General features: G+C 42.1%; 1 protein-coding gene across 1 annotated transcript; it reads left to right on the forward strand.

Annotated features, from left to right (window-relative positions):
* Positions 1–7867: 7867 nt before the first annotated feature.
* Positions 7868–8460, forward strand: LOC117241292 (regulator of microtubule dynamics protein 1-like). Its single transcript, XM_033507248.1, has 2 exons — positions 7868–8125; positions 8185–8460. The coding sequence occupies exons 1-2, from the start codon at positions 7943–7945 to the stop codon at positions 8455–8457; spliced, it is 456 nt and encodes a 151-aa protein (XP_033363139.1). The 5' UTR covers positions 7868–7942; the 3' UTR covers positions 8458–8460.
* The last annotated feature ends 2382 nt before the right edge of the window (positions 8461–10842 follow it).

Below are 10842 nucleotides of genomic sequence, written 5' to 3' on the forward strand. Positions count from 1 at the left end.
TAAGCTCAATTAGAATCATGCCCACATCACGAAAAGACAAAGTCGAAACTATTGAAACCGTTTCTGCAAACGGAGGTACGGACAATTCGATTCGTGCCATATTCGACGTGATACAAAAACAAATTGAAATTCTTGCGCAACGTGTAGAAGAGACACAACGGACGGCCGACAGCGAAAATAAGAAGCGTGCAGCGGAAATAGAACTATTAGGCAAAAATATCTCCAAAATAAAAATAGGACGCGACGCTACTACAGAACCAGGCTCCCTTATTACTATGGACGAATCTGTTGCCGCGAGAGATAGAACTTCCCCACCATGCGTTCCAATTCGAACAGAAGAAGACAACCATCCCTCTTACGAAGACCGTCCACCGCAATTCGCCTCTCCGAGCTGACGGGCCAAAGGCGCGATAGTATGTATTCCGCAATTAAACGGCGAAGACAATATCGGAGTAGAAGAATTCATACGCGAAGTACGCGAATTACGAGCCATGTGTAGCGAACCCACGCTACTATTAAAAATGATCAAAATCTGCAATATGCCGATATACGAATACGGTCACCTGTACGGTGCCCTAAGACGAAACGTAGCCACCCAAGACTCTGTTAGAGAACATCAAGACCAGCCACGCGAAACGAGACAGCGTCACGACGAAAGTGTGCAAAGTTATATCATCAGGTTCCGCAGAGCACTCAATAAGTTACAATACAGTATAACGAACGAATACCGTGACGAAATTACTAGACGAGCTATGAACGACAGGATTTTAAAGGACTCCGTGATCGATTTTATCCGAGGCCTGAAAGGCGAAATAGGACAATTACTACTCGCCAATCCACCATACAATATCCTTGAAGCCGAAAAGAAAGCCACCGACATCGAGCGATTCTTCGGGGAAGATCGAAATCGACGACCAAAACCAATAGAACGATTACGACTCCCTGAGCAGCAACGACTAACAACCAATAATCCTAACCCGATCACTAAAAAACCAACTCCAACACCCAATCCAATGCCAAGAAGCTTCCGACAAACCGAACAAATACCACTTGCCCAAAGGACACAATTAAAATGCTTCAAATGCAACCAGATCGGACATGTCTCCAGTCAATGTAAAAATTTTCGAACACCCAGCCAATTTCCGAGACCGCCAGCAGTCCACAATCTCGAGACACACAAGGAAGAAATAGAGAAACCAACAGACCAGACCTACGAATTAACGCCACAACGGGAAGACTACCCACAGTACTTTTACGATCCGACGGACAGCGACATAAATTCCTCATTGACAGCGCAGCAGGAATTAATATACTCAAGCGAAGATGCGTATTACGACCAAGAATAACAAAAGAACGGAAATTCTCGATGGGACACTCTAAATTTAAAACCAACGTACACGCTTTGATAAAACTATTTGGCAAAACTCTAGAATTTTTTGTGGTAGAAGACAACTTTCCAATTATAGAAGACGGCATACTCGGTTTGCCAGCCCTATCTAAATTCAAATTTGAACTCTCGAATCAACAATTAAAACTCGACAATAATATACTTTTATTGCAACAGGAAAACGACGTACCTCCAAAACAAGCAGTGTCAAAAACAGTCTACCTGGAAGGAAAACCAACAACGATATGCTTTATCAATGGTGGTGAGTGCCCAGCCAAAATGACTAATTTTATCGAAAATTCAAATACGTACGATCAAGTCTCCACGTTTAAAGATTTAGTTAGACTTTCGCATATAGAGACAACCCTCCGTGAACCAATCGAAAAGATATTGCTGTTCTACTTCGACGTATTCAATCTAGAGACCGACCTATTACCATGCACTAACATTGCTAAACACACAATAACGTTAAAAGAAAATAAAATCATTAACACAAAATCTTAGCGACCGCCTGAATGCCATAAAGAAGAAATCAAACGACAAATGGACGAAATGCTACAAAAGAACATTATAGAACCATCTGATTCTCCTTACAATTCACCAGTCTGGGTAGTACCAAAAAGGCAGACGCCTCAGGGAAACAGAAATGGCGAATTGTAATAGACTTCAGAAAAATAAACGAACTAACTGACCAGGACGCATATCCATTACCTGACATAGACGACATACTATCCCAACTAGGCAACGCAAAATTCTTCTCAGCCCTCGATTTATCCTCCGGATTCCACCAAATCCCAATGGACATAGACTCGAAAAAGTACACAGCATTCTCCACACCACAAGGACACTATCATTACAATAGGATGCCATTCGGTTTAAAGAATGCACCTGCAACATTTCAACGCATGATGGATACCGCGCTAAGAGGACTCATAAATAAATATTGCTTCGTATATTTAGACGACATTATAATATTCGGACAGTCGATTGAAGAGCACAATAGCAACCTCGCGATAGTATTGCAACGCCTACGCGAACTCGAACTCAAAATACAGCCGGACAAATGCGAATTTCTCAAACCAGAATTAGAATATCTTGGACATATAATAACCGCCGAAGGTGTAAAGCCAAATCCCAAAAAATTAGAAGCCGTTAGCAATTTCAAACAGCCACGTAATCCCACAGACATCAAATCGTTCTTAGAACTAGCAGGTTATTACCGTAAGTTCATCAGAAACTTTTCTAAGATCGCGAAACCATTGACCGAACTTACAAAAAAGGAGACACCATTTCATCGGACAGATAAAACCCAGGAAGCATTCCAGACATTAAAAGACAAACTCAGTTCATCACCCGTACTAAAATTCCCAGACTTTGCGAAACCATTCACATTAACGACTGACGCCAGTAACGAAGGTACAGGTGCAAGGTATAGGACGGACATCAATGTTGTTATATCTCGCGAACTCTAAACCCACCGGAACGGAATTATTCCACTACAGAAAAAGAACTTTTAGCAATAGTATGGGCCGTGAAACGCCTCCGACAATATCTGTTAGGACGGAAATTCCTCATCCGAACCGATCACCAAGCACCAAAATGGTTACAGAATTGCAAAGACCCCTTATCACGCTTGATGAGATGGCGACTAAAACTAGAAGAATACGAATACGACATAGAATACACGAAAGGAAAAGATAATACTGCAGCCGACGCACGATCTAGAATACATGTTCTGAGCAGACGACGCGAAAATTTGAACATAGAACTCGATAAAAAATATCACGATTGGGAAAAATCTACCGACGCGTTACCCAACATTCTCAAAATGACTCCGAACCGTAAATCTTTCTATCATTTATCCAAAACAGAGCTAGGAAATTACGACGGAATCGAATGGTTAACTAAATTAAACGAAATTATTCATATAAACGAAAAGATAGGTATAGGCGACGACAGTTTCACAGAGACCGAGAAGAACGCGATCAAACAAATTTTACTATTCCTGAACGACACCGTAAAAGAATTAAATTTTGCATGGGAACCAATTCAATCATATAGCGACGAAGAAATAGACGAATTATTGAAAGAAAATCACTATTTAGTAGGACACTCCGGTATACAAAAGACATACGACCGCATTCGTGAACGGCACAGAGTACCAGATTTGATGAAACGCATACAACAACATATAGAATCATGCGACACCTGCCAAACATCTAAAACTACACGTATCAGACCGCGCGAAGAACCTCGTATCACCGACACACCCCTCGAACCAAACGATAAAATTGCTATGGACTTATTAGGCCCACTGAAAAAGACGAAAAAAGGCAATCAGTACATTCTATCCATACATGACGAATTGACAAAATACTTGATACTCGTACCACTAAAAACTCAGCAAACGGAAACAATTTGGAACGCACTCTTGAATCATTACATTTACATCTTTTCCGCTCCAAAAAAGATATTAACCGACCGCGGACAGAATTTTATATCTAGTTTAATGCAACAGTACGAAGACGCGTTCAAAATCAAACATATCAAAACGACATCCTTCCACCCACAAAGTAACGGATCGTTAGAACGGACACGCGCAGTAATAACGGACATGTTAAAATCGATACAGCGAAATTCGGATGAAGAATGGGACGATCAACTTAACTTTGTATGCCTTGCATATAACACAATGATACACGACTCTACTGGTTACACGCCATTCGAACTCACATTCGGACACCAAGCCAATCTTCCCTCCACAATAACCAAGAATCCCCAACGCACATACGCAGACGAAGTCACGTTCCGCAAAAAGGAATGGGACTCTAGACTCCGACACGCTCGCGAAACATTGATCAAAAGTAAACAGCGATATCAGCGCGATCCAAAACGTAAAATTATAAAACCTCAATCAGTTTTCAAAGAAGGAGACTCTGTTTTAATACATAACGATCATAAAAGGCATAAACTTGATGTGGAATGGTTAGGACCGTACACGATTGATAAAGTATGTACTCCATACTATCTGATTCAAGACAAAAAGATACACGGTAATCGTTTAAAACCTTACTTTCCAGGTCGACGCTCCTCTTTGTCGGAATAGTATCCGCGCAAATAAATATTACACCATTAGAAGGAAACTCTGTATTCGTAGAAAACATAGGAAAAGGATATTCATACAGCGACACTGCCAATGTAATAGTAGGATTAGACACTAGCGACATATACGAACAGATAAGCGCAATAGAATCATATAAATTAACAATAGACTCACGTGCAATCAGCAAACAATACGTCGAAGAGTTAGGCGGATTACAAAATCGCATCAATAACCTAAAACAACTCGCAAAACACTTGAAAGCGTTAACACATACCTGGAGCACACGAGGTTTGCTTAACATCATAGGTTCCGTATCGAAAAGTCTGTTCGGGACTCTCGACGATGATGATCTTACGCTCATAAACAAAAATATGGACAAACTATTCGATGATAATAATAAAATCAAGACTATAATAGCTAATCAAACATCACTTATTAGAAAAATTGTAAACTCAGAAAACCTAAACCACTTAGAGAGATCATATAGTGATATATTAAAATTACAACAGCAGGCAAATATCGATAGATCTATGCTTAAGATGATCGTGAAAGTCGACACCGCGATGCAAACTTTACACTTCCAATTAGATGAAATACTTAACGTCATGATATTAGGCAAACAAGGAATAATTAGTCCACAAATACAGGACCCCAATGAATTCATAGAAAATTACGCCAAGGCAATAGGTAGCCAGATGTACTACACCGCGATTTCTGCCAAAACCGAACATTTTCAATTCACACTCGACATTAGTGATCTTAAAATCTTCACAATAGATGACAAAATATTTTTCAAAATCATAGTACCTTTAGTCTCTAACACAGAATGGAACATATTACAAGTATATCCTATCCCGAGTAAAAGAAATGGAGTATTTTGGCTCCAGTAGTCGAACATCAGATATATTTAACTTCAGGTCTTTCATTTATAAACGCTGATATCGAGTATTTCAACAAACTTTGTAAGAATCGAGACGGAACCACTATATGCAAACAAACACTACCAATCCATGACAGAAATTCAAGAACCGATTGTCGCAGCGAAATAATAAATTTCAAACCACACATTAAACATTGTCAAATAACTGTACTTAAGATTGAAGACATTAGCTTTATACCGCTCAAAACTAGCAACTGTTACTTTGCGATACCAGCAAATCCGATAGAAATAGACACAATTTGCCAAACGAAACATACCTTACAAAAACTTGACAAGCCTTCCATCATAAGAGCTAACACTTCTTCCGATATATTGTACAAAGACGAACACATGCGTATAGGCGAAACAAAAAACGAAGTCATATACGAAATCAAAACAAAAACCCTAGCGCTCAAAACAAACGATAGTTCACTCATCTATTAGATAAACTCGAGCGAGTACCGAAAATAATAGATAATTTACAAGGCTATAAAACAACGATCGATAAAATAGGCGACGAGATAGAAACTCTTAATTTCGAACACAGAATTTAAAATATACAGTATTGGGGACTAACCACGCTCCAGATATCGGGGTACATAGCATTAGGCATACTAGGTATATATGGATTAAACAAAATAGGGGTATTCAAATGCATCAGGAAATGTATACCGAACAAATTATGTATCAATTTATTTTGCTGCCGAAATGAAACTGTGATCAACAGCCACAATGCGACAGCCCCACCAGTACCACTCACCCTGGGCTCAACACCCAACATCTATATTCCGACCAACACGTACCACTCAGATGAAGAGGAGGAATCAGCTGTAATTTTCAAGCCACGTCAAGTCCGATTCCACAAAAGTCTTCTGAAGAGAACTTGAGGGATCAAGTTCAATCTAAGAAGGGGGGAATGTCACAGACGAAATTCGAGCAGCTGTATATAACAAACCGAAATTCCGAACGCCTTATCGCGTGTGACCGTCCGGTCAGCATCCGCTCTCAGCCGCCTGAGTGGCATTCGATCACTCCAGCCGTTCTCCGAATTTTACACTAAGTATAAACAAAACCTTCTCCCACTCCAACGAATGGAAGAATATAAATGCACCCTTCAAAATCATCCAGTCAGTCTAAAAAAATTCTTAACTAATCCAAGTATCGAAAGCGTATCATCGCGAACCGAAAAAATTGTATAAATTGAGTAAAAAATAAAAAGAACTTCATCTCCCTTTCGGAAATTAACAAGTTCCTTATTTTTACCTTAATTTTACACGACAAGAGCAACGTCGAAAGAAACGGCGTAGCCAGCCGTTCTCACGAAACTCGCTCGCTCCAAGAATCCCGTGGCTCTCTTTTTCGTCCGCGGTCACCCTTTGTCCGTGAATTGGCATTAAGCCGCACCCCGATCTGTGCGCAGATCGTTTTCCACTGCGAACACTGTAAAGGGCAATTGTACGTCGAGTCGTACGCGGAAGCCTTTATCCCGCGGGTTACACTATCGCAGCCCGTGGTTTCCGTATACTCGCCCTATAGCGAGCCGCGTTAATTCCAATTTATTCGCCCTTTCGAAACGTGGCTCGAAACTTGATCCGTCTTATGCTCGCCAGTCCGTATCCTCTATACGAGAGATCGATCGACGTATTCCACGTATTCGTCTCCTTTAAGCCGCCAAAGTAGCCCCGCCAATGTTGCGCCAAAACCCCGATCCTTTATCATTTAATATATATCCTACGTTTTATGGTTCTTACATTGTTTGGTTCCTCGACGTTGCACTAATCGGAGCAGATGCAAAGTGTTGGATAATCGATTCGAGATAATGGGATCTCGAGCGACAGGCGTCGTAGAGCCAAGGACAACCATGCCCGGACAGTGTCACGGTTACGAGCGCGAAGCCTTTTAATCGTCTTTCGCTCGTAATATGCGCTCGTACGCTCTCGATGGCTTCAGTGCTTGAGAAAACTAAAAAGACCAGATGTAGAGTTTTCTTAGAAGTGATGACCATGAGGTTGTATGGTGATAGGTGCGTAAGGAACTACTCTTGGTGTTTTTAACGAACAATAGTTTAATTAGAACTAATCAACAATCAGAGTTAACAATTAACAATTACACTTAACAGACAACTGGTAACAACCAACAAATAACGATAGACACCGAGAGATCATTCGACGCGTTGCTATGCAAATAGTACCGAGGAGTTACACATTTAATGGCGTAAGGCAGACTGCCTGCCCTTTTGTTTCGGATCGCGCAGATTCTTCCCTTCGTAGCCCATCGATATCCCCCACTAGCGTGCATTCATTAGATGTGCCGCCAGTGCTGGCACGTGTATGCTCTTCCGAGAATTCGGCGGAAAGAGTGTGAAGATATCGATGGTACATTGGGCACGTCGGTGTTGCGCTTTGGCGGCGTCGCGCTTTGCATCCGGAGCCGTTGAAAAGTTCCGTGGCCCGTGCCGCCACAGATCTATAAATTTTAATATATTATACAAAATTATTCAATTAGTTTTCATTATTAGAGCAGCAATCAGTACATGTTAACAACAAAATTATGTACCATATCGTCGTTCACTGCTATGGGTATTTGGGGTCTTACAAAAAAGAGAGGTGACAACGAAGCAATCATAACTACAAAAGAAGTTCTAATAGCAAAAGCCGATGCATTATACGAGCAAGAACAATACCAGGAAATACATGACCCTCTAATAAATTATAAAGTAATGACATTATGTATATCACTTATAAATGTAGATAATAAAATTGAATATTTTTATAGGATAGCGGTGATATTGAAATTATATGGCGTTTGTGTAGAGCCATGTATAAATTGTCTAAAATTGTGAGTGAAGTGGATGGAAAGAAATTAATTTTCGAAGCTTATGATTTAATACTTGAAGCACTTGAGATAAAAGAGGATAATTGGGCTCCACACAAATGGGCATCGATTCTTCTTAATTCTAAGACTCTTTATGAAGGAGTAAAAGCACAAATAAAAGAGTCATATAATATTAAGAAACATATGCTGGTATATTTCATGATAATATATTAATATATATATATGTCGGAGATGAAAGAACACCGGAGCCTTTGGAATTTTGGATAATCCCGCAACATTGTAACCTAGAGTCTACTATAGCTGTAATTGAACAATTGTAGTTATTCAACCCGATTGTAATTATTTGAGAATTATGATAATGAGCTTGGGCTCGAGGCGACAGTCAGTCGCCGAACGTAGCCGCGGTCACGGGATGAACGCTTTGCCTAACAAAGGTATGGAGTAATTCTATAGCTCTCCTTAAAAGAAATATTTGTGGCGACACGCGACAGTAAACATTCCAACGGTTTCTGTCCCGTGGCTCGCCACGTGCAGACCCTATTCTTCGAGTAAGATGATTGCCAGATGTCGATGCGTCTCCGCAGTACATGTTCGGCTAGCCCGAGGGCCTGTTATAAATCTTAAGGTTTAGTTAACTAAAGTCCTTCAAACAGACAAGCGGTCTTTGTCCCAACTACGGAAAGATAGGGGAGACATATTTTTCAACGAGCGGCGTCTCCCACTAACAACTTTCTCTCGAGGGCGGCTAGCATACTTTTCTAACCACCGATATGGAGATTGACCAATTAGCAGCAACGTCAATTTCCTTTACTTTCTGAACGAAGGCTTTTCTCGACGAATCCGATGATCTCGTATCCTTAGACACACCCCGTTATAGTTTTCCTCTGTGGCATCATCGGGACGGGAAAGGCATTCTCGCTCGCGATCTCATCGATCAAAGAGTAACGCTTTCGCGATCAGTGATTATTCTCAGACTTAGACTTTGTGAGTACGTTCTGTTGTCATCCCGTTGGCCGCGGATTCGTTATTTAGCCCGAGAGCATCGTCACTAGTGTCGCGAGTGCCGAGCCGCCGTGATCAATTGTTAAGACTGTAATAATACTATCATTGTAATAAACTACGCCTGTGTGTACCATATCAATGGCTAATCCTCGAGAAGATTCATTTGACGCCCACAACCCCATTTCCAATGATGATCCGACATCAGACGTGGGATCAGAACGGTTGCGAACGCTGGAAGGGCAGGTCGCTGTCATGAACAACCTAATTCATACGCTAATGCAACGACCAAATACGGGAATCACCAAATTACCACATTTTAACCCAGAAGTCGCAGGCGCCGACCCAGCCGCGTGGTGCGCGGCTGTTAGTAGGGCTCTACAGAACAACCCCCTGCGAGATGACGCACTACACTCTGCCTTAAGTGACTCTCTACAGGGTTCTGCAGCACATTGGCTGGCGCGAACGACGGGAAACGGAGAAGTTACTTGGCCTAAAATTAAGGAACGATTCCTTACACAGTTCGGTGGCCGAGAGACGACGTCCTCATCGTTAATCAAGGTATCCAGGGAACCGCGGGGAGCGGGCGAATCCACGGGGGCGTTTGCCGGCCGTGTCCGTTCCCTCCTGCAGACGCGGTGGCAACATTCTACGCTAGACGAAATACTTAACGCTGTCACTCTCTACATATTAATTCCACACGACCAACGTCTTAAACGATTGGCCCTCACGAGCGATATCAGAACGGAGGACCAATTCCTGAGCGAAATGCGACCCTTCTGTTACGAAGAAGAGTCGACATTTTCGCCGAGATATGCACCGGCGGAACCCGAAGCTAAGCGACGCAAGTTATCGGGCCACCAGACGAGGTGTCATTACTGTGGTACTCTCGGACACAGAATAAAGGACTGCCGCAAGAGGATGCAGAACGAACAGCAGAGGGATGCACGACGCCAGGAAGGAAACCGACCGGCTGCACCGTCCAAGGCGGTTTGCTACAGGTGTAATGCGGAAGGCCATATCGCACCTAACTGCCCGGCGCGACGGGACGGTAGACCAGGCCCGAAGGATGAGCGTAAAGTCAACTCCTGCGTGGTGGAGTCCCCAGCCGGTAGTTTAAGTCATCTGGGTGAGTCGTTCCTATTTTACTTCGATTCCGGAGCCGAGTGCTCATTAATTAGAGAATCTGTCGCTCCGAAATTCTCCGGTAGGAGAACGACAGATATAGTAGTTATGCGAGGAATAGGAAACACCTGCGTTAAGAGTACATCCCAGATCTTATCTACGGTACGCATTAACTGTTTTACATTGGAGATAACCTTCCACGTTCTGGCCGATAGTCACCTGCATTATGATATCATGATTGGCCGCGAGATCTTAAGCCAGGGTTTTGATGTAACTATTACACGGAATAGCGTCGATATTTGTAAAACGAAGACTATTAATGCCTGTAGTAAAACCCCCGAGGACGAGATCAATATCAATGCGGTTGACACTGACGTGGTTGGTAATGATAAAAGTCGGTTAATTTCTGTCCTCGAGAAATTCAAAGATTCATTCATTACGGGCTTCCTACGTACTCGCGTAAGCACGGGCTAG

Source organism: Bombus vosnesenskii, unplaced genomic scaffold, assembly GCF_011952255.1.
Source record: "Bombus vosnesenskii isolate JDL3184/JDL3185 unplaced genomic scaffold, Bvos_JDL3184-5_v1.1 scf7180000015610, whole genome shotgun sequence".
NCBI classification, from domain to species: domain Eukaryota; kingdom Metazoa; phylum Arthropoda; class Insecta; order Hymenoptera; family Apidae; genus Bombus; species Bombus vosnesenskii.

Bases quoted from the DNA above. Each gene is read 5' to 3' on its own strand.
- LOC117241292 (XM_033507248.1), top strand. From the start codon at position 7,943: ATGTTAACAACAAAATTATGTACCATATCGTCGTTCACTGCTATGGGT. The intron at 8,126-8,184 runs GTAATGACATTA...ATATTTTTATAG, and splicing joins ACCCTCTAATAAATTATAAA to GATAGCGGTGATATTGAAAT.